General features: G+C 32.7%; 1 protein-coding gene and 1 long non-coding RNA gene across 4 annotated transcripts; both read right to left on the bottom strand.

The window, feature by feature from the left end:
- Positions 1-3,789: 3,789 nt before the first annotated feature.
- On the bottom strand, positions 3,790-5,544 carry LOC111717950 (uncharacterized). The gene is made up of 3 exons (XR_002768959.1): positions 5,440-5,544; positions 5,261-5,317; positions 3,790-4,425 (listed from the first exon to the last, which is right to left on the bottom strand). It is a non-coding gene; the product is annotated as an uncharacterized LOC111717950 (long non-coding RNA).
- A 1,266-nt stretch (positions 5,545-6,810) lies between these two features.
- On the bottom strand, positions 6,811-23,066 carry LOC111717939 (uncharacterized). Of its 3 annotated transcripts, none has more exons than XR_002768957.1 (19): positions 22,966-23,066; positions 21,720-21,786; positions 20,960-21,434; positions 20,727-20,768; positions 20,321-20,651; positions 18,962-19,050; positions 18,554-18,863; positions 17,591-17,655; positions 16,255-16,829; positions 15,607-15,755; positions 14,738-15,081; positions 13,781-13,837; positions 13,524-13,587; positions 11,969-12,070; positions 10,499-10,582; positions 9,767-9,879; positions 8,833-8,962; positions 7,266-7,501; positions 6,811-7,064 (listed from the first exon to the last, which is right to left on the bottom strand). XR_002768957.1 is itself a non-coding variant. In XM_023493410.1 (18 exons), exons 1-18 carry the CDS (start codon positions 23,016-23,018, stop codon positions 7,420-7,422), a joined length of 3,132 nt encoding a protein of 1,043 aa, XP_023349178.1. In that variant the 5' UTR covers positions 23,019-23,066; the 3' UTR covers positions 6,811-7,419. The 3 variants fall into 3 exon arrangements, 1 of the variants encoding a protein (XP_023349178.1); XR_002768956.1 differs by having other exon boundaries at positions 6,811-7,118; XM_023493410.1 differs by having other exon boundaries at positions 6,811-7,501.
- Between the last annotated feature and the right edge of the window lie 626 nt (positions 23,067-23,692).

Raw genomic sequence — 23,692 nt, forward strand, 5'->3', positions numbered from 1 at the left:
TTATATAAACCTGATAATACAGGGGATTTCTGATAAATATAAAGATACTATAAATACAAGGTGTGTATTCTTTGTGAACAAAATAATTAAGAGAAAATAATACAGGGTGACATAAGAATAAAGACACGTTATAAAACGTCGGCTTTAATCTGTAAGAACATGTTTAATGACAAAATATATATAGAAAAATACAATATGGAAAGATTTTTTTTTAATATTTTGTCAGAAAAAGTAAAATTTTTGATGTAATATTTGGTTGAACATCCTCAAAAAAAAAAAAACATAAAATTGGCATAAACCTCAAGATTTATCTTAAATCCCACGAAAATAAAAATATTAAAACAATTTTTCTGTAAAATACAGTTTACACACTTAACTGTGCTAAAACAAGTTATTCAGTTTATCGATATTTTTGTAGATTTATATTTTCCATTGATATTTTTTTAATAATAGGCCAATGAAAATATTAAAACAATAATTCGTATTGAGGAGAGTCGCAAATCACCCCGGACTAACCAGAGTGGGAAGCATGCGGTTTCTTTTATTTGAAATCAAACGTGTTTTGGTCTATAATTCAACAATCTATAAACTTACAGATTTGTTTATTTTATATTTTTTTGTTCAAAATGTATATGCCGACAAAAAAGTATTTAAGAAAAAAGACTGAAAAATTATGTATAATGGGTGAAATTGTGATCGAAAGTCACAGCTTCCTGAAAACATTGACAGAACCGTTAAATCCACGTGCAATAGACATTAATAAATAATTAGGTTTGTACAACTGTTCAAATAAAGCTTGAAGAAGTCAAATAAAAAATAAAAAAGTTTTCTTACAATGTAAATACTCGTAGCCATCAGATTTCACCAGATTTTTTTTTCTTCGTCATTTTCCAATATCTACTAAAATACGTTTAAAGGGACTGAAGTCGTAGTTTCAATTGACCTTCCCATGTTTGTGATGTGGCATTCTAGCTGAAAATTAATAGATTTTAATTGAGGTTTATCTGCATCAGGTAACAAAGGGACAATGAAGAAACTCGTGAGAATTAAACACTTTTCAAAATAAAAAGACAACTGTCGTTATTTTGTATTTTAAATTTAATCTTATTTAAAACTTTTTAAAAATAAAGTCCTAAATCTTATTTTTTTTAGCGATCATAGAACAATCATATTTTTTGTGAAAAAGTTTGTTTTGGAGCCTTCTATTTTAAAACACCTAACATCGAGCAATTGTTTGAAATTTTGATCTGAACGTGAGATATATCTCAAAAAATGTTATGTCCCTTACATTCTGCTTTCTGTTTTGTTCAAAATTGAGGGATAACTCACAATTTTTACTTATACACAGTAATAACCAGAAAATTCTGGAATAGGAAGACGACTTTTAGACTCAAGTTATGAGTATGACTTCAAATAGTCCAAAAAACATGAGACGCAGCAGTTGAGCCATAATTTGTTATAAGTTTATACTAGTAAAACCTTTTGCTTTGTAACATCAAATACACTTTATCGCTTTAATGTCGTCTTTTTTTTTCCACAGTACTATGGTTCTCATCTCACTGTATAAATAAATCTTGAAACATAATTGGATGTTACTTTCGGTTTTTAAGTGATCACTTAATAGAATAATTTTTTTCTGACCCATTTTTCTGTTTACACTTCCCAGCTGAACATTTCTTGGATAACTATACTATTCGAGGCCGAGACAACAATAAAGAAATAGAACACCTTAAAGGAGGGGGAGTGGGAGGGGGGAGGTGTTGTATGACAACCAATCAACAAAACTTAGACTTCTCCAACGTTTAATGATAAAGGGGCAGGTTGGGGGTGGGTGGGTGAGAAGTTGTATAGGAAAATATTAATATTTGAAAACATTAATTATATTTTTCAGAACAATATCGAAAAAAAATAAATTGAAATAAATAAATAGTTCTGAATCCAATCTATAGATTTATATCATTGTGGTTTTTGCTTTGCCGAATATAGCCAAGCATCTAGCCCCGAATTTCTATACATTTCTTATAATTTTGTTTTTAACCCTAACCCTGCTCGAAAACCCAAGAATACGCGGGGGGGGGGGGGCAATCCCATGTTTGATGTCCAAATATGACAAATTATACATCATCGGAAAGCTCGTATGCCCTACTTTGAGAATCTACAAAAAAATACAAATTTGCAAAAATTGGATTTTATTTTTGAAAATCCAGTTATAAAGTAAAAATCTTTGCAAAGAAAAAAGTCCAAAACATGATAATTTAAACATTTTCAAAAAGCCTTTGGCCTTGCCATTCCAAATATGCAAAAATGTTTGCAAAATTTTAAATAACCTGATCATTAATTAAGAAAAACTAAAAATGTGCAAATTTCTTTTGACGGGTTGTATGCAAATAATTAGCAAAACTTCCTTTGCAAACATTGTGCAATCCGTTTCCTTTTGTCATAGGCTTTCCAGAAAGCAAAAAAAACTATCAAAATCTGAAAACTGAAAGTGGGTTCAAGCAAAGATTCAGTTGTTTACAGGAAAAATTAGTCATTCAGACAGTGTGCCTAAGGACTCAGGCAGTCAGTATAAAAGCCAGGTTTAATCCTAAAAGGAGGGCTTTGGATATTTAGAAAAGTCAGAAAATTTCAACAGCCTGAGACCAAATTACTTTTTGGTTTAAAAAATGATATTGAAAAAGGAGTGTAATAAATCAAAACTTAGATAGAACAGTCGTCGCTATTGTATTGATAAAAACACCGACCCCTGTATTACGAACAAAATAAAGGAAGTTCAGTGCCCTTTGTTATTAATTCTTCATAAACAAGTTTATGTATGCGGGTTACATTATACACAGTATTATAAACAACTAATATTAGAAAGAGTTAAAAATCAGCTGAACACTTTTCAAATTTACTGATCCCCGTATCTTGATAACCTGATGGTGAAGCCTTTGAGATTTTCACTGACCAAAAGCTTTGTAAGATCAATGCATAAATGAGATATCAATGTTCATAATTTATAAACTGATTATTTTCAATTGTGGTTTCTCTACAAAAGTGACTTTACAGTGCATTTCTACAGCAGGATGATATGTTGGAATTATCAGAAACTATACTGAAATGAACGGCGTTGTCCAGGTTACTCATAGTTACTCCCGCCGTTTACCCGCGCTTGGTTCTTAGCTAAGATTTTTGCGTCCGGCGTTGCCCGTGGAATTTAAAAAAACTAAAAACAAAGATAAATACACATTGTTTAAAAATAAAATATCTAAATCATTTCTAATTTTATTTTTTCTTCGATGAACTATTATTTAAAACTAGTTATATAGATTGTCTTCTTCTTCTTGTTTCTTCTTTTTTATCTGTTTTTTTCTCTAAATTAAATTTCTCAGATTAAATGGATTGATTTCTGAAATTTTTTCTTCTTTTTTTTTGATGTTTAGCCATTTTTTAAGCCACTGTCTTAAAAGTATACTGTCAAATGTTTTCATGAGCACTGTTTTCTTAAAATTATCAATTTTTTTCTGAAAAAAATTAAATATTTTCTCAAAAATAGTTAATAAATAGTAATTTCCTCAGGTTGAGCTATAGATATAAAAATACTCTAAAAAACCAAAATTATTGAAACATTGCTGTAAGATGAGTTTTAAGTATTTTTAAGAAATATACAAAAATTTTTACTTTAAATCTAATATGTTCGTCTGTAAGTTTAAATTTGGAATTAATGTCGAAAAAGCCAATTTGAAAAAAATTAAAAATAGTCCTTAACAGTAAAATAAAAGATCAACCTTTGTTACAAATGGGCAAATATAAAATGTGATAAATCTGAAGACCTGAAATGCAGGAGGATCTGTAAAATAGAAAGTGCAAAAAGATGATCGAGTGTACATATAATAATTTTTTTATTTTTATTCTTCTGATAAAACTATTTGCTTTCTACATCAAACAAACATAAGACTGAAAACGTCAGTTCATTTGAAGTACCGAACAGATTTTTAGGCTGTAATACTCTACAGAAGATACATAGACGATTGTAAGAAATTGTTCAGTCCGTTTTCATAGCGTTTAGGGGTTCCTTGTAGGCTACAACTGGCTCATTTTTGAGCTTCATCATTTAGAAAACCATCTAATTACTTAATTAGATGCAAAAACCAAAAATCAAGCTTTAAACCCTCTAATTTTTCTAATTTTGGAGTCTCATCCTTTGTGGGTAACCCTGTACAATGGAAAACGGAACAGTACATAATACCCATTCTAGAGAGATTGATGTGACAGGATATTTTAAATCTCGTCTTCTTATTCCACAGTATTATATGTACCACCGCAGACAAACCAAAACAAGAAAAAATCTGTTACCTCTCTTTTAGAGAAGATGATGTAGATTAAGAACAGAATTATACAAACTGATGCAACCCCTCCCATCACCATCAAATCAGTATTCATCTATAAACAACATAAACAATGTCGTCTTTCAAAGGGACTGTAAACGTAATTTCAAATGACCCTGATATGAATTTAAATTTAAAACAACATTTTCTTCAAAATATTGATCAGTTAAGGGGTTAAAGGGTACAGTTAGGTGCAGAAAGGTACAGTTGTGAATCGTCCTCTTTAAAGGGACCGTTCACTTTTTTGAGTAATTTCATGGTAAACTAAATAGCTTATTAGCTGTTGATTGGTATTGGTCTTACTTTTCGAAGACATCCATTGCCGGAGAAAAACCCGATTATTGTTCAGAATTTCAGCGCAAAGGTATGATACCTTTGCCTAGACACTATTTGATGTTTTTGTCTATATGTCATGGAATTAAAAAAAATTTAAAATATAAAATTAAACTGTAGTATCTAATAGTTAATTGTAATTTTTTTTCAAAATTTTTTTTAACTTTTTATTTCTAACTTTTTTAGCGCATTTCAGACAAAGGGACCTTTTCTATGCGCTCGAATTCTCAACGAAAAATCGGCTTTTTCTCCGGCCACAGTTGTCTTTGAAAAGTAAGATAATACCAATTAACAGCTAATAGGCTGTTTAGTTTACGATGAAATTACCCAAATAAGTGAACGGTCCCTTTAAATGGCGCGTCACTTAAAAAATACAACATCAGTCGATTTAAATAGTTGGAATAATACCTTGTTTTTATCTTATTGCAACATCATTTGACATTTAAAAGTTTAAATTAAAAATTGAGGCAAATCGGTCAAGAGTTTCAAAAGTTATATATGATCTGATATACAAATAAACGAACAGACTGTATATAAGAACAATATCATAAACCTACCCTATCTTGTGGAGATATATAGCTTCGGGTTGAATTATTTTCCATTTTTTCTCCTACCTTTTCTTAAAAGAAAGAAAATATGTTAGTTTTCCTAAAAGAATGAAGCAAAATGAATGAATTTTTTTGGATAATTTTTTAAATTTTAATTTATTTTCCATGAAAAAAAAACGATCCTATACCAACACATTTTGTGGGTGAGGATTATACAAAATGAACTATGCGTATTGCGTATATGCAGTATATAGTAGACAGGAGTCTTCAAGGTAGAAACAGTATTGAGCTCTGCACCCAAACCACTTCTATACACTGACAGTTGAATAGGGTGACCATAGGTTTAGGTTTAGAAATGCCTATCTTTCTATCTATGTACCCATTTATCTATCATTCTACCATATTCTTACATATCTATGAAATCCTTACCAACCCAAAAAGATATATATAGATTATTTTTAAAGGGAATGTAAGCATAATTTCATTTGACCGGCCCCCCATCAATATATAAGGCAATGCTTCATTCACAACGGTACTCTTGAAAGCTTTGTCTATTCAAGTAGCTCCAAATTAGATATAAACATTTATAATTTTGAAAACTGATTATTTTGAAATGGTTAGGTTCTACTTTCGTAGCAGGCCTTAGTCGCCTTAGAAGAATCCTTCATTATCAGCCTATGGACGGGTTACTGCTAATGCTATACATATACATTCCAGTTCTATTTTGAATTAAGAATCTGGTAAATTATGGATCCAATGAACCATGGCAAGAAAAATCCTTCTTTGAACTATCAGATAAAATACCTAAAATGATCATCCTAGGGTAGCAGTGGTTATTTACCAAGCTTTATAATGGGATAGAATAAAAATGAAACGTGTAAATTAAAAAAAAAATTAGCTTTGAAAATTAGACAAAATAAAAAACTATGCAATAAAAAGAATTCATGAATACTGTATAGCAGCCCAGTGGCAAGGCTGATGCACATCCAACATCTCACCTTAGTAATACAATTTAAAAATATTTTCTTTCGAAAAGCAGGGAGCACTGGTCCCATTATTATTGATCAGATAAAGATTCCAAGGGTACAGTTGAGAATCGTGCATTGACATCTTTGCAAGGAAGGTCCCTTGCAATCAATAAGTCCACCCAATCAATTGTTTAGACCATGTACTTATAATTATTAGGTTTTAGTGGTGGTTGGCAAGGTTTAAGCATGCACAAGTTTTTCTTTCTGTTTAATTTTATGAGAGAAGAGGTAGCAAGAAATTTGGTGTCACGCCAGCCCTTTCCTGGGGCCTACACAAAATTCTATCATGTTTATGAAATATTTTCAACAATAAATTCAGGCCGTTCAGCTGTTTTAAACGCTTATTGGATATGCAAACAAACAAAAGAAGCCCAAATTTAGAATATATATATATAGATTAATGATAAGATGTGGTATTCAGGAAATTAACGATTAATGAACCATTCACAGATAAACAAGAAATAAATAAAAATAAAAATATTTTTTTATTTTTAATCAAGGAGAACGCACAACAACAACAAAAACTAAACATACAGCTGAGATTTTATATCAACAAATAACTTGTATTACACCTATTGAATTATAATTAATAAAGCCTAAAACTGGAATTTATGAAAATTACAAAATAAAGAGTGCATATTTTACATAGTGCAGAATTACATAAAAGATCGTATGTTCTTTGTACATAACAGGTCTTATGTACATTGTACATTGTACAGAAAAGTGTGCTTAAGATTAAAATAATTACATAAATAAACATAAATATAGAACAGCAAATACTTAAACTAAATTGAACAGTTGTCAAGATTCATAATTATTGAATTAACAAGTTCAACTATCTAAAAGGTTGAATTGACAAGTTTAACTATCTAAAAGGTTGAATTGACAAGTTCAACTATCTAAAAGGTTGAATTGACAAGTTCAACTATCTAAAAGGTTGAATTGACAAGTTCAACTATCTAAAAGGTTGAGTTAAATCTTCTGACTTCGATGATAAGTGATTATTGATCTTTTTAAGTACATGATCTTGATCTTTTGATATTCCTCGACATTGTCTTGATATTCGTATAAAGATATTGATTTTTAAGGTTCTTCATCCCATGGACCGAGAGATAGATTAATCTAATCTTGATCTATGAGTTAATGATGATCTTCTCCTGATATATTCATTGCTCCCTGAACACTCATGATAGTCTGGATGTAGTGGAGTTCAACCTCAGTCCTAAACATACAAATATACAGAATACAGAAACATGATAGACTGTATTTAACGATTAAAGCAATTTCTAATCTTGTAGATGGAATAAGTCTGATAAGATTAATTTACTAGTCTTTAAGATCCGGATCCGAATCTGCAATACTTCGGCTCTCTTGATTTTAGGAACCGGATCCGGATCCAAGTGGGAAAATAAAGGATTTCCCACAAAGGATGAGACTTCAGAGACGACTGGACGAAATCTATACTGTCTGTTTCCTGATATTCACGATTTCCTGAGCTGAAAACTTTAGAATGGTGGATATCGAGATCAATGCTGATCTCCTCTTTTTCTTAATCTCAAGATTAAATAATGCTTGTTCTCATCTTGTTATTAATCTCAGGATTAATTAACCGATCGGGATTAAGAATATCCCATTCTAAAGTTTTCAGCTCTGTAACCATAAAAAACCTTCTTTTGTTGCAAAATAATTTATTTAAGCCATTTAAAGATTTCATTCATGACAGAAAACTTAATATGAACTTGTGATTGTCATGTTTGAAGAATTTTAAGTCGTCTTTACAGTCTCATCCTTCGTGGTTAACCCTGTATCTACTGCAGTATGGTTTTTTAACGATTTGAATAATAGGAAATCTGTTGAGTTGAATGCTCAATCAAGACTTCAAATTAAAGAAAACGGAATCAGATTTTCATCTAGTTTATTTTATTCATAACTATTTTTTAACTTTCCATTAGTGTTCAAGGTTTACTTGAATTCTTTTATTCTTTGAAACGACTAGCTCTCTGGGACCAATGTTAATTAATTGGGGTGGTCGCTAGATCCTCAGCGAACTCTCAAAGTTAAAATAGATGGTTCAGCGAACTCTCAAAGTTAAATAGATGGTTCAGCGACCTCTCAAAGTAAAATAGATGGTTCAGCGACCTCTCAAAGTTAAATAGATGGTTCAGCGACCTCTCAAAGTTAAATAGATGGTTCAGCGAGTTTTCAAAGTTAAATAGATGGTTCAGCGAGCTCTCAATGATAAATAGATGGTTCAGCGAGCTCTCATTTAGTTAAATAGATGGTTCCGCGACCTCTCAAAGTTAAATAGATGGTTCAACGACCTCTCAAAGTTAAATAGATGGTTCAGCGACCTCTCAAAGTTAAATAGATGGTTCAGCGACCTCTCAAAGTTAAATAGATGGTAGCGAGCTCTCAATGTTAAATAGATGGTTTAGCGAGCTCTCATTTAGTTAAATATATGGTTCCGCGACCTCTCAAAGTTAAATCGGTGGTTCAGCGAGCTCTTTCCAATTCATTAAATTCGGTTGGTGGTGAAATAAACCAAATACTCACTTATCATAAACCCTGTGTCCTTGTGGGTTTCCACAGTTCTTGTGAGCACAGCTACAAGGAAACCCAGGTCTCTCACTTTGACACTCTATATCGTTATCTATACAGCTACAGCTACCCTCTACACACACACCTAAACATTAGACAATTCTATATAATTCTGTATAAATTTACGATTTCATTATTTTAGACATTTTATTTTGCCTGGAATACTAACTTCGAGGCAAATCTGTCAAGCCATGACATGCAAACAAACAATAGCTAACAGAAATTACTATTTTTATATTTATTATTTTAGAAAATTGATTTTTTTCCATTAATCATTTGGCAGAGGAACTGATATCCTTCCCACAAAACTATTATTTCCTTAATAATAAATCTTTGCAACCTGATGGCGTTGACCTTTGATATTACAAACTAAAATTCTGCTATATCAAAAAGTCCAAGGGTATTTTTATTTCAGGTTACATAGACATGTGGATTAGAAAATTTGAGTTTGTTTCAAGGGTTCAGATTCTTTAAAAAGAACATATTTACATAAAAGATAAAGGGGGAAAGGGCGTGGGGGAGGGGGGAGAGAATGTGACACTTTTTGACACCAAATTTTGTAGAGGCTGCGTTTGGTCCTTAAAATTGAGATAGGAGGCTGAAATGTTGTACGAAGTCTCCATGAATAAGACGAAAAATTAACTACATGCGATTGTCTCGAATTAAATGTAATTGACGTATGTTCGGTTTGGGTAAAATAATGCAATTCTGTTTTATATATTTTATTTTATATGGGTTCTACGCTCTTGGGTAGGAGCCGTTTAAACCATTTCTACTTATAACGCAACAGATAGAAGTAAAATTACTAGAGATCAAAACCGAATTCAATTATGGATCGCCTTTCATTTTTTCGCGAACACTTCCTTTAATAACTTCCGAGAGGTATTACCTTGACAGCGGCAGCCACACTTCTCCCTACTCTCACGGAGAAGTTTAACTTCCTCGGCCTCCGCCTTGTCCAGGACGGATACACCATTCGCCTTCAGCAGGCAGATACGCATCCTACACCACAATATTTTTAGAACAGTTCACATCTATAATCAATCTGTAGTCTGTCTTCCAAAAATGTCGGCTTTTCAACTGTCATAACTTTCTTAGTTGTTAGAATTATTGTAAACATTAATCTCAAGAATCCCAATCTTTCATATAATTAGGGGCAGAAATTATCCATGTTGTTATTTAAACAGACTGAATTATGAAGTAAAGTTGAGGAAAAAATTCCATACTGAAGAATTAATACGGCAAGGGAGTGTTTATTTTTGTGTATATCATAATTTATCCGATATATTGACCACTGATATTTATTCTCAAGTGTAGTACACGTACACAACAAACGTGCCAAAGTTCACAATGACACAGAAAGTGTGTTTCGATGCTGTAAAATGTACTTTCAACCGCAAACGCATTTGGGATCAGAAATGGAATTATATGAACCCCCGGATCTTTTTGGTCTCATCTCAATTATTATTACTTGATTCAATTTCCTGTAAGAATTAGAACTGAAAAGTGTTTAAAGGGATTCCTAGAAAGAAAGACGATATTTCTACGATTCTTTTAACAATCTGTGACCGAGTGTACAGACGATAAGATCACGTGATAAAGGGACCATTTACTCTTTTACCTGTTGGTTAGAGGGGTTAAACCTCGGGTTCCACACTCTCCCTTAGCTGGAGATACAGGCTCATCAATCTTTTCCTCTACACATCTACATAGATAGATAGATAGATAGATAAACAGATATGTAAATAAAAATATCGATGCTATTTAGTTTGAACTACTGCCGTTGAACTATTGACTTTTTGAACTATTGGTCGCTTGAACTATTGCACGTGGTACCACGTGTAGTAGTTTAAACGATAACAGTCTGTGAGCATTTGAACTAGTTGTTGCTCATTTGAACTAATAATAAAAATAATTCAAAATGAGCCAAAAAATAGTTCAAATGAGCCAAAAAAAAGTTCAAATGAGCCAAAAAATAATTTAAATGAGCCAAATAATAATTTAAATGATCAAAAAATAGTTTAAATGAGCCAAAAATAGTTCAAATAAGCAAAATAAATAGTTCAAATAAGCAAAATAAATAGTTCAAATGAGCAAAAATAGTTCAAATGAGCCAAAAAATATTGCATCAGAAAAAATATAGTTCGAACGAGCCAAAAAAAAGTTCAAATGGGCAAAAATATAGTTCAATGAACAAAAAAAAATCATACGAGCAAAAACATAGTTTAAATGGCCAAAAAATAGTTCAAAGGAGCCAAAAAAAATAGTTCAATTGTGCAAAATAATAGTTCATTCGAGCAAAGAAAATAGCTAAAATGGGTCAAAGAATAGTTCAAATGAGCAAAAAATAGTTGGCAACTCGAGCATCTCATATTTAACACATGGATAAAGTTGGTCATGTGGCCGCAGCGCCCTGACCCCTTGCCTGTCCTAGCCGCGGCGCTCGGCCCCTAGCCTGTCGTAGCCGCAGCGCTCGGCCCCCTAGCCTGTCGTAGCCGCAGCGCTCGGCCCCCTAGACTGCCGTAGACGCAGCGCTCGGCCCAGAAAGTGTCTTAACCTAACCTAACCCTAAATATATACTAATTTTGTTGAAACTTTTTTTTTGCTCATTTGAGCTATTTTTTTTGCTTATTTGAACTATTTTTTTGCTCATTTGAATTATTTTTTTTTGCTTATTTGAACTATTATTATGTCTATGGTGAAATATTTTTTGATCATTTAAACTATTTTGTAATGATTGTTTGACCTATATTTTTTCATGAAATATAAAAATTTGAAACTGCATATTTAATAGTTCAAATGAGTAAATAATGTGTTGTTTGAACTACAGGAAATGACGTCATTATCAGAAGTTTAATGAACAATAGTTCAAACGATCAATAGTTCAAATGATCAATAGTTCAAACGGCAGTAGTTCAAATTCGGATCCACCTAAATATCTTGAATATTTTATTTCAGAATAAAGTAGGATGACAAAACAGACCAATAAATGCCAATAATTGAAGTTTGAACAAATTTAATCGCAACCCAAATGTAAAGAAATGATATCAAAAAATATTTATGAATGGTTTAATTAAAAACATTCACCAACCTGAATACTGAGGAAGAGGATGAAAGCATATCAGGAGTCAACATGGATTCTCCGACACTCTCTTTTACAGAAGGAGGGGACAAATGGTATTCACGGAAAGATCTAATGTAAACAAAAATATAAAATTTAACAAAAAGTTACCTATTTTCCTTGAAGAATTAAAGGAAAAGTTGCTTACATCATTTTCTGACAGCCTACCATATATGATTTAAACATTCCTGGCCGAAAATTAAATTTGCGGATTTTACTGAAGTTTTCGCGGATTTTATATTTTCTTAAACGTAAAATCAGATATTTCTAACCAACAATTTAAGATAACTAGCCTTATAAGGGCGCTTCGCGCCCATCTTCTACATTAATTGTGAACATGTTCTCTTTGTGTACATCGTAAAACAAAACAAAAATAATTCGCGGATTTTCACAAAAAATTTCGTGGATTTTCAAAATTTTCAAAAATTTAATGAAGATAGAATTTTGATGGAGACAAATATTTGAAATTTTGATCATTCATAAAAAATTATAAAATAATATTTGGCGAAAACCTAAGTTAAAATTAGGTTTCTCTGGGATATCTTCGTTTTCATATTGGTTGCATATTTGCAGAATATGACCTGTTTAAACCTACTATTTCTATATAAAATTGTATAAATATATATGAATTTTTGTATAAATTTGACACAGTTTTATATCAATTTCTTGAGACAGGAACATCAGATATAACTTTCATGGATCGCAATCAAGAGCTAAAGTGATCAGCTATACCCCCTACCATTTTTCTTTTAAAGTCCCTTTAAGGAAGAGAAATTTTAATATCTTTGTTTTCTTATCTTGCGTTTTAACAAATACATTTAACCATCTACAGGGTGACACGGAAAACCAGGATTAGGGGGTTTCAGCACTAAAAATATGTTGTATGGCCCGAAAATACAGCAAGATTTAACTTTTTACCTTTGGAAGATGTCGTTTAACTAGCTTTAAGAACTATTAATAATGTTTGTCCTAGTCAAATCAATGGTGAAGAAAAAAAATATGCTTATAATTTTAATAATAATAAAATAATATAATAACAATTTTCATATTTTAAATTATTTCTCAAAGAGGCCCCCCATTTGGTGCCAGTAAAAAATATTGAAATGATCCTGAGGTCCATCAAAAAAGCATTTTAGAACATAGGGCGACGCTGAGCTGCAACCTCTCTTTTCAATTTTCATATACAGTACACTATACTGTACACCTTGGATTTCAGAAAGCCACATAAGGGGGTTCAGATATAAAAACTTATGATTTTTATGTTTCTTAAAATTTTTTGGTTAGAGGTTAACAAGAGAGTTTTTCGAATATTTAAACTTAGTTTTACACTATAAAATGGAAAGAGAGGACAACTGAAATTTACCTAAACGACCCCTTCCAAAGTTTAGAAATAAACTAAAGCACTAAATTTTCGATAAAAAGAAAACAAAATTCCTATTTTTGGAGTCACCCAGAAAAGTTTTACTATTACTTTGATTTTGTTAAAAGTAAAAAGTATTTTCTCAGAAAAGATTAAAAAAGTTACCTAAGACAGTTTCTTGAAATTGATTTGTTTAGTTTTTTATCCGGTTTTTCTAACTTGCTCCCACCTTAAATGATAAAAAAATTTAAAATAAAAAGTTAAAAAAATTGCAAAATTAGATAAATTATTATAAAATATGAAGTGCAATGCTTATAAGATAATGATATGCTGATATATGCTGATAAGAATATGAGTTAGAAAGAAACAAGAATGAAGAATGTAAATATATTGAGAAGGATGAAAAAATGCTTTAAATAAACCTGGAATGTCTAGCTCTTGTTTTAAATCAACACTAGATCGGGTAAACCGAACCAAACCTGAACAAAAATATATGTTGAGATATTTCATGTGCTTTGTAATTTTTCTGCACAAATAAATTATCAATTTAAAATTAAACATTAAACAGGTACAAGAAGTATAATCAAACATGAAACAGATACAAGGAGTCTAATCAAACATTTAACAGTTACAAGGCATCTAATCAAACATTAAACAGATAAAAGAAGTACAATCAAACATGAAACAGATACAAGGAGTCTAATCAGTCAAACATGAAACAGATACAAGGAGTCTAATCAACCATGAAACAGATACAAGGCATCTAATCAAACATGAAACAGATACAAGGAGTAATCAACCATGAAACAGATACAAGAGATACAAGGCATCTAATCAAACATGAAAAAGATACAAGGAGTCTACTCAAACATTAAACAGATACAAGGAGTCTAATCAAATATTAAACATATACAAGGAGTCTACTCAACCATGAAAAAGATACAAGAAGTATAATAAAGCATGAAACAGATACAAGGAGTCTAATCAAACATTAAACAGATACAAGGAGTCTAATCAAACATGAAACAGATACAAGGAGTCTAATCAGTCAAACATGAAACAGATACAAGGAGTCTAATCAGTCAAACATGAAACAGATACAAGGAGTCTAATCAGTCAAACATGAAACAGATACAAGGAGTCTAATCAGTCAAACATGAAACAGATACAAGGAGTCTGATCAAACATGAAACAGATACAAGGCATCTAATCAAACATGAAACAGATACAAGGAGTCTGATCAAACATGAAACAGCTAGATACAAGGAGTCTGATCAAACATGAAACAGATACAAGGCATCTTATCAAAACGAAACAAGTTTCAGAGGTTTCAGTTTAGGTTGACAGAATAATTAGTTCTTATTCTATAAAAAAAATACCTTTCTCATGACAAGTTTTCAGAGTTGCTTTTCGTAGAAAATCAGGTTTAGCCGCTTTAACCACCCTTCCACCTTTCCCGAGCCCTATACTAGGACTTGACCTCATAGAGGTCAAACTCTTCACGGGGGTCAAGGTCAGGGTGGACTGGGAGGAGGTCAAAGTAGGTTTGGAGGAAGCTGTGAAGGGGTTTGGAGGCATGAGGGGGCTTTCAGGTACTGTAGTGTTAGTTAAATCTTTGGAGGGATCAGATGGAGGTTTGAAGGAGGATCGATTGATTTGGAGGTTGGGTGTGTCTCCTCCTCCCTCCAGAGGTTGGGCATCCATCTCAACTTGGTCTTTCAGTCTAAACGAAAAAAAAACAGTTAGTTCAATCGTAGTTTGGAACTTTTGGTTAAGAAAAAGCCGAGACTTTTCACTTTATATCCTAAAAACTAAAACTTAAGAATTTGCAAAGTTAACACTAAACAAATAATGGTCAATGAGAGACAGGCTCAAGGAACGGTTCAGATAAAAACCATTCTGAGCTGAGAACTTCAGAATTGGATACCCTTAATCCCGATCGCTTAATCTGAATATTCAATGTGGACACTTTTATTTTCCTGCTTAATTCACTCTTTTCTCTTTGTAGAGTTTTCTCATTAAAAGTTGCGAATTTCCCCGCTTCTGATTGGCGGTTTGGGACTCTATTAATTGAATCTTATACACATTTCAGGATACAAACTAAAGATTAAATTAATCTTGAGATTGATAAGAAGAGGAGATAACGTAAAATATTGTATTTTTGAAAATAATATTTTTAATTATTTTCTGAATATGCTCACGACTAACATAAATGGCAAATATACAATTTGGCTATAATAATTATCACCTTGTTGAGGGTTTATGTGCTTTCCTGGGCGGATCCTGGGAGATACTCTTCCGCCGCTCCGAAGAGGCGGAGAATAGAAGCGTATCTTCACTATAGCTTCGACTAAGACTGCGTTTAAAGGGTGAAGAAGGTTTATCATGTTCAGGTACCTGCATTAAGGATTTTAATAATTTTATCTATATATACAATATTGTAATCTCTGCGTGTCTTTCTGTCTGTTTGTTTTTCCGATCATAACTCATGAATCTCTGGACCGATTTGTCTCAAATTTTGATTGGGTAACTTGGGAGATCCACGGGAATGTTATTAGCTTGGTTTTGGGATTCTTAATTGAGCGGTTCGACTTAAAGAGGAAAAATGGCTAAAATTTTAATTTACGACAAATTGTGGGTAAACGGTGGGACTAACATTGACTACCCTAGGCAACGCTGGGTTCCCAAGCTAGTTATTTATAGATTTAGAACTGGTTGTGTGCGGGCGCATTGGAAAGATTTAAATCTTCATCATGATACATCTTTTATACCTCTCCAACACACACAAACAAAATATTTCCAGATCAAAATTATAATTCAGATTACAGATCTGGCGGTATCTTTATTAATTTCAGTCTTGACCTCATCCCAGATGTAAAGAAAGAGATAAACTTACATTTATTTGTTTACAAGTTACTGGGTCTGCTCCGCCTGGCTTTGAAATATCAGATTCAAGAGCGGGTTCAGTCCCAAGATGAGGTAAAGAATCTAGAGCAGTATCACGTCCCGGAGTAACAATAAAACTGGGAGCATAGAAACTAACCGCCTCCACACCCTTCACAGGAGACTTGAACGAGATCTCTTCATCCTCCTCATCCAGGGAGATGAGAGGAACGGAGGAAAGGTGTGAGGGACAGCTGTGCACTTTGGTAAAGCTAGTAGTGGAAGGATAGGAGCGGAGGGAGGAGGAGTTAGTTGAGGATTGAACATGGAAGGAAGAGGTTGTGGAGCTAGGCTGGAGATGGAAGGAGGAGGTGGACGGATAGAGGCACAGGGAGGAGGTGGTGGTGTTAGGCTGAAGATGAAAGGAAGATAGCATCGAGACGGAGGTTGATATATAATCTCGAGATGGATCACAAGCTGGTAAAGGATTAGTGACTAAAGGATCAGCGGATGAGGTAAGATCTTCGGCATTTGTAGGATTAGCGGTAGGATCAAAGAGTTTTCGTTTTACGTGCGGATCCGAGTCACCTTGAGGGAATTTAATCTTCAATTGTATTTAGCTATTTATTTTAACTAATAATTTACGGACACAAAAAAGCAGAAAATCTCGCAAATTATCTGCGGTGTCAGCAGCAGTTCTTCAAATAGGAAAAATCGANATTAAATGATAATGATTATCAATGAGATTAAATTATTATGATTATCAATAGAGATTAAATGATAATGATTATCAATTGAGATTAAATAATAATGATCATAAATGCCGATTGAATGATAATGATAATTAATAGATATTAAATGATAATGATTATCAATGAGATTAAATGATAATGATTAGCAATAGAGATTAAATGATAATGATTATCAATGAGATTAAATAATTATGATTATCAATAGAGATTAAATGATAATGATTATCAAAAGAGATTAAATAATAATGATCATCAATGCAGATTGAATAATAATGATAATTAATAGATATTAAATGATTATGATTATCAATGAGATTAAATGATAATGATTATCAATAGAGATTAAATGATAATGATTATCAATAGAGATTAAATGATATTGATTATCAATAGAGATTAAATGATAACGATTATTAATAGAGATTAAATGATAATGATCGTCAATAGAGTTTAAATGATAATGATCATCAACGGAGATTAAATAATAATGATCAGCAATGGAGATTAAATTATAATAACCATCAATAAAGATTAAATGATAATGATCATCAAAAGAGATTAAATGATAATGACCATCAATGGAGATTAAATATTTTCCTTGAATATTCCAGGACTTGAAATCTGAATGTCTAATCTCCATCCCCAAGGTATTTCCACCATCTCTAAACAAAACACACAAGTGTGATTAAAGGGACTGTAAGCGTAATTTAAAGTGACCCTTCATGAGAAGATGGCACTACTAGATTTACAACGGGACCCTTGAAGCTCTCTGATCAAGTATAAATTAGATATCAATGAATTTTTCCTTTAAAATGTTTATTTTCATTTGCAGTTTATCTCCAACAGTGCCTTGCGCATCTCTTGTTTATAATAAGAATCAATGGAGAAACTCACAGACAGAAGAACGACGGTATCTTCAATATTTTGGATCATTTTTAGGATTCTAAGGGTACTGTTGTAAATCGGGCATTCCCATCTTTGCATTGAGGGTCACTTGAAATTACGCTTACAGCCCTTTAATTGATAATTGTTAGTGGTTCAAGGGTGGGTGAATCAATCATCCCATTTTAACCTTATTTTTAACAAATTCATCCTTAATATTATTTTGTTATTTAGCAGTTCAACACTTAAATATGAGTCCATTTTCATTACAATATTTTAACTTTACGACGAAAACCCCCCCCCTTTTTGGCAGAGATGTAAGGCAAATTTTACGATTCATAGGTGCAGTATAAATTTTCTTGAAAATTAATTTTTTTTGTGTCCCAGAAGATGTGTATGTTTTTAAGTTACACTACACAGTGCACAATGTTTACTCTGGGACAGAATTTATTGAATTTGAAGGGTTACTGAACTCTCTATCGCCGTTCCGTTCAAGTTAGAATCACCGATCCGAATCCTTCCTGAATCCTGTAAAGGGGTGGGGGGGAGATATCACAGTTTTAAAACCTTAAACTGATGAGTGAAGAACATAAAAAATAAGCTTGCTGTTTTTTTTCTGCCTGTGCACATATTTGACCCCACTATATTTCTTTCTGTGTACGCCCTTGACTATTCTACCTGGGCACACTGGAGAACCCCTGGGTTCTATTGAAATAGTAAATGTTGACTTCGCTCCATCCTATCCTCCGATCCCGACCTCCCCGTCCTCGACAAATAGACTTGGGTGTCACGAACTCCAAAGGAGCACGTAAATTTGTACTTTCATCTTGTGGATTTTTATTTTCATCTCGCGGATTTTGAGATTCATCTCGAGGATTTCTAATTTCAGATCTTGGCTGTGCAATGTAAGCAGAGCTCCAGTTTGTACTTAATGTTTCAGGTGTGTATAGTGGGAGCATGTCAAGCTGACCGTTTCTTTGGGTATTTTCTAAAAAAAATTTAATTATAATAATTTAACTAAAAAAGGAGGGGTCAATGTTATAGGCGGTTAAAACTAACGAAAAAATCAAAGCAAAAAAGAATAACCTTGAGTAAGAATATCTAGTTTCTTATTTCTTCCCCTAGCACTAGCTTTCTCTTCGCCAACCTTCTTAAGACGGGATACACCAGAGAATCTAAAACAAGATTTAAAGAACTGTAATCATAATTTCCAGTGACCTTTAATTCATAGTGGCATGTCCGATTTACAACGATATCCTTTAAACTTTTGCTATATCAAGGATTTGGTAGATATTATTTATATAGCGAGAAATAAGTGCCAAATAACTGCGCGAGTGTACACTAGCACGAATAGTACAGTGTACACTGTAACCTCGAGACTCCCGGCAACCCGCACTCAATATTCAGCTATACGAATAAGGGTATTTACCTCATCGTTGGCCGGACAATTGTATAAAGAATACCGTTGTAAATCAGAGTTTGGACATTCCTCTCTATAAATGGAAGGTCACATGAAAGTACGCTTACAGTCCCTTTAAGCATTCAAAAATTATTTTTAAATCAAATTGGTTCAGAACAATAAAATTGATTCTTTTTGAAAGCACTGGATAATTGATTTTTTAAAAGGTGATTTTCCGGGATTTGGCATTTTCTGTTGTGCGCAATGCCCCGTAAAATTCCAAAACAGAGATAGGGGGATTGAATTTTGTAGATCCAGAAAAATAATTAAATTAGTATTCATTAGGGTTAGGTTAGGTTAAGACACTTTCCGGGCCGAGCGCTGCGGCTAGGACAGGCTATGGGGCCGAGCGCTGCGGCCACGGGTTAGGTTAATTTATGACACTTTCTGGGCCGAGCGCTGCAGCTAGGGGGCCGAGAGCTGCGGCCACATGTCTTACATTTAAGAACCCACTAGTCTCTACGCAGGCATCCCACAGATATTATTTTTCTGGATCTACAAAATTCAATCCCCCTCTCTCTGTTTTGGAATTTTACGGGACATTGCGCACAACAACAAATGGCAAATGCCTGATTTTCTAATCAATCAACCGATAAAAAATCCATAATCAAATAAGCATGACTTTAATTAAGTGATTAATTTTTGAGTGAAATAATCCAATGATTGGTATGGGTTAGAATTCATTTAATTTTGATGCGGATCAGGATTCGAATCCTGGATCCGCTCTGGATCCAGGTCATTTCTTTTAGATTTACTGAATTTTTTTAACAAAAAATAATTTTCAAATTTTTTGGTTTAATTTTTATAATCTCTCTTTTTACAAAAGTTCAGATTTCGGTTTTAGAAGTAAAAAAGGTTTTTTTGCAATATTTTACACCTTGGATCTGGATCCTAAGCACTGGGTTGGATAATACATTTAAAAATAATTCAACTGGATGATTTTACTGGAAAAAAAGGTATACATATCTTCCCAAAAATACTCTTACCTTGACATTGATCTGGGGGCTGTAGGAGTTCTATCCGGCGCAATATTCTCATCATTGACACTAACATGTGTATCCGCTGTGTGACTTTCCCACGTGCCCAGAGGATTGGTCGATCCGCCATTTTGGAAACCATTTATTGGCGGATTTTTGGTTTCATTGGTGGATTTTACATTATTACTTCCGTTTTCCGGTGGCGGATTTTTTAGCAATGTTTTGACTAGTTCCGTGGGATTAGGTTGATTTCCGTTTATTTGATTGTTTGCGTTAATAACATCTAATTCTTGTTTTCTCAGATTGGAGACGGATTTAGAGCGATTTCTTGGCTTTACTTCTAAAATAAAAAAAAAAATGGTAAATTGACACGTATTTTTTTATATAAGATTTTATCATAATAAAAGTAATATACCTTTAACTTTAACATCTTCCACAGTTGATATTACTTCCATGGCTGAAAATATATTTGAAAAAGGTTTGTTTTATCGATATTTCGCATAAAGTCTCAACATTTTTAATGTTTGATGAAAAATATTTATATGAATATTAATGTATATTATAGATATATCAACTATAGATAGCTAACTTATATTTTAAGTTTGCTTATCAATTTGAAAATCTCGTCCCTTGAGACTTAAATCCTACCTGTCGGAGCTCTTAATCGCGTTGAAGATTTAGACCTACTGCGCCTAGGTGTATGGACAATCTCATCTCCATCTTTGACCTCCTCATCTCCGTCCCTGACCTCCTTATCTATGTCTTTGAACTCATTTCTCTTGGCAGTAGGCAGAACACTAACGGACTGAGTGTTAAGATTGTTTAATCTTGATCTGGATTTGCTCCTGCCAGGTTTAGGAGTTGCTGGATTTTCCGGGATTTTCGGTGGGAAGGCATTGACAGATTTAGTCAGTTCAACCGCCGTTGCGGATTTTTTCAACGTGCTCCGGGCCTGGTTGGAGGATTTCGTTCTGGATTTTTCGTCTAGCGCCATTTTTTTAAACTCTTCAATTCGCATGCGAAGAGTTTCGTCATTGTTGAGCTGTTTGGTTGTTTGCGAGGTGGAACAAACCCAACATTTTTTAGTTTTTATTATTTCTCTTGTAGCACAGCCACGACACGCCTGTATTAAAACAAGTTTAGAAGAAACTAATAACAGGTGTGTATTTTTTTTCAAAAAATCATTCTCGCCTTCTGAAAAAAAAAATTTCTCCCAAATGCTATATGTATTTTTTAAGGGTTTTATTCGCTAAATTGAGGAAAATTAATGACTTTTAGGAGGAAATCAATGAGTTTGTCGAGGTATCAAATTTTCATTTTTTCCTAAATAGTAAAAAATCAATACCCCCCACCCCCCTCGAGTAATTCTGTAAAATATATAGCCCTGTATGATATTTAGTAAAATGACCTGTGATTGGCAGCATGATAGTTTAACAGCTCTATGGCATACCTCGGCACAAATTGCACATATCAACCTTAATACAAGATTAATCAACCTTAATAATAGATTAATCAACCTTAATACAAGATTAATCAACCTCAATACAAGATTAATTAACCTTAATAATAGATTAATCAACCTTAATGCAAGAAAAATCAACCTTGAAACAAGATAAATTAAGCTAATACTAGATTAAACAACCTACAAGATTAATCAACCTTAATACAAATGTGAGGTTAAACTAATGTAAGGTTGACCAAATGTAAGGTTGATCAAATGTAAGGTTGACAAAATGTAAGATAACTGTAAGGGTGACCAAATGTGAGGTTGACCAAATGTAAGGTTGACCAAATGTAAGGTTGACCAAATGTAAGGTTGACCAAATGTATGACCAAATGTGAGGTTGACCAAATGTAAGGTTGACCAAATGTAAGGTTGACCAAATGTAAGGTTGACCAAATGTAAGGTTGACCAAATGTAAGGTTGACCAAATGTAAGGTTGACCAAATGTAAGTTTGACCAAATGTAAAGTTGACCAAATGTAAGTTTGATCAAATTTAAGGTTGACCAAATGTAAGTTTGATCAAATTTAAGGTTGATCAAATAAAAGGTTAATCAATTTTAACCTTGTCCAAAAGTAAGGTCGAATAAATGTACGATTGACTATAAATATAATGTTAAATATATATATAAGGTTGTAAAACTAAAAAAATCGTTCTCTAGGAAAATACCAGAGCTGAAAACTTTAGAATGGGATATTCTTAATCCCGATTTTTTTTTATTCATCTGGAGATTAATAACAAGAGGAGTACAAGCCATATTTTATCTGGAGATTAATAAAAAGAGGAGATCAAGCAATAATATCGATATCCACCATTCTAAAGTTTTCAGCTCAGGTTAAATATGTAATTTAGACCAGATTTAAGTTTGACCATGAGAATATAGATGTAAGATGAAGCAAATGTGCCACGTATAGTAAATAGAATTTACTGAGTTACCCACGAAGGATGAGATTGTAAAGACGACCTGAAACTTGACAAATATGACGTTACCAAACTTAAATTAAGTCTTGAATGTGGTCATTAAATGGATTATTAAATAATTTCACAAAGGAAGAGTTTAGAGTTTCTGGGAATCATAAGTACAATACAAATTACGAATAGTCGTCTATAAAGTCTCATCCTTGGTGGGTAACCCTGTACTCAGTACTTACTGAATATAAAGCTCGTTCACTTCTGTATTGGAGAGCGTTGACTGTGGAAGCATATTCGCATTGTGGGCTAAACAAATTTCGACGAATTGAATTATAAGTTCAAATATAGATTTAAATAATAATAATGAGTCTTTTTTAATGCAATTTAAAAAAAAATAGTCTAAAAACCTCAAAATATAATAGTCAAAAAAAATGATAGTCAAAAAGCTTCTTGAATTTAAATATGACTATTTATAGTGAACTTGTAAAGTTTGTTGATATTTGTATAATGTGGCAGCTGTGTTGAAGTGTACACCAGGGTTGCCAGGCTAGAAAAGAAGGACAAGGCTAAATTGAGAATTTTTTAAGGCTACGTTTAGCCCTCTCTAGGCTACTTTTTGATGATTGAATTTACAATTAATTTACCTTGGTAAATACTAATTTATCACTAATTTTATATGCAAAAACTATTAAAAAATTGAACGATACTCCAAAACAACTGTAAATAAAAGAACTAAGTTTTTTATCTTTATAAAAGAACCTTTTTTTTCATACTTAGGCAAACAATGGTTTAGAGATAGTTGTTGTATCATATCGAGAATGTTTGCGCGGAGCGCAAAACAATTTTAAAATTTTATTTGTCGAATTTTTAATAAAAAAAAGTATCAAAAAGGATGAAAAACTTGCCGATTGATGAAAAGGCTACTTTTAGGCCAATAATTCTACAAAAACGTAGCCCTGAGGCTAC

The sequence above is a fragment of the Eurytemora carolleeae genome, unplaced genomic scaffold (assembly GCF_000591075.1).
Source record: "Eurytemora carolleeae unplaced genomic scaffold, Eaff_2.0 scaffold937, whole genome shotgun sequence".
In the NCBI taxonomy this organism is placed as follows: domain Eukaryota; kingdom Metazoa; phylum Arthropoda; class Copepoda; order Calanoida; family Temoridae; genus Eurytemora; species Eurytemora carolleeae.

Excerpts from the sequence above, each read along its gene's own strand:
- LOC111717939 (XM_023493410.1), bottom strand. The coding sequence starts at position 23,018 with ATGCTTCCACAGTCAACGCTCTCCAATACAGAAGTGAACGAGCTTTAT. Across the intron at positions 21,787-22,965 it reads GTGAACGAGCTTTATATTCA|GTTGATATGTGCAATTTGTG; the intron begins GTAAGTACTGAG and ends TCTTGTATTAAG. Across the intron at positions 13,838-14,737 it reads GAAAACTTGTCATGAGAAAG|GTTTGGTTCGGTTTACCCGA; the intron begins GTATTTTTTTTA and ends ATTTTTGTTCAG.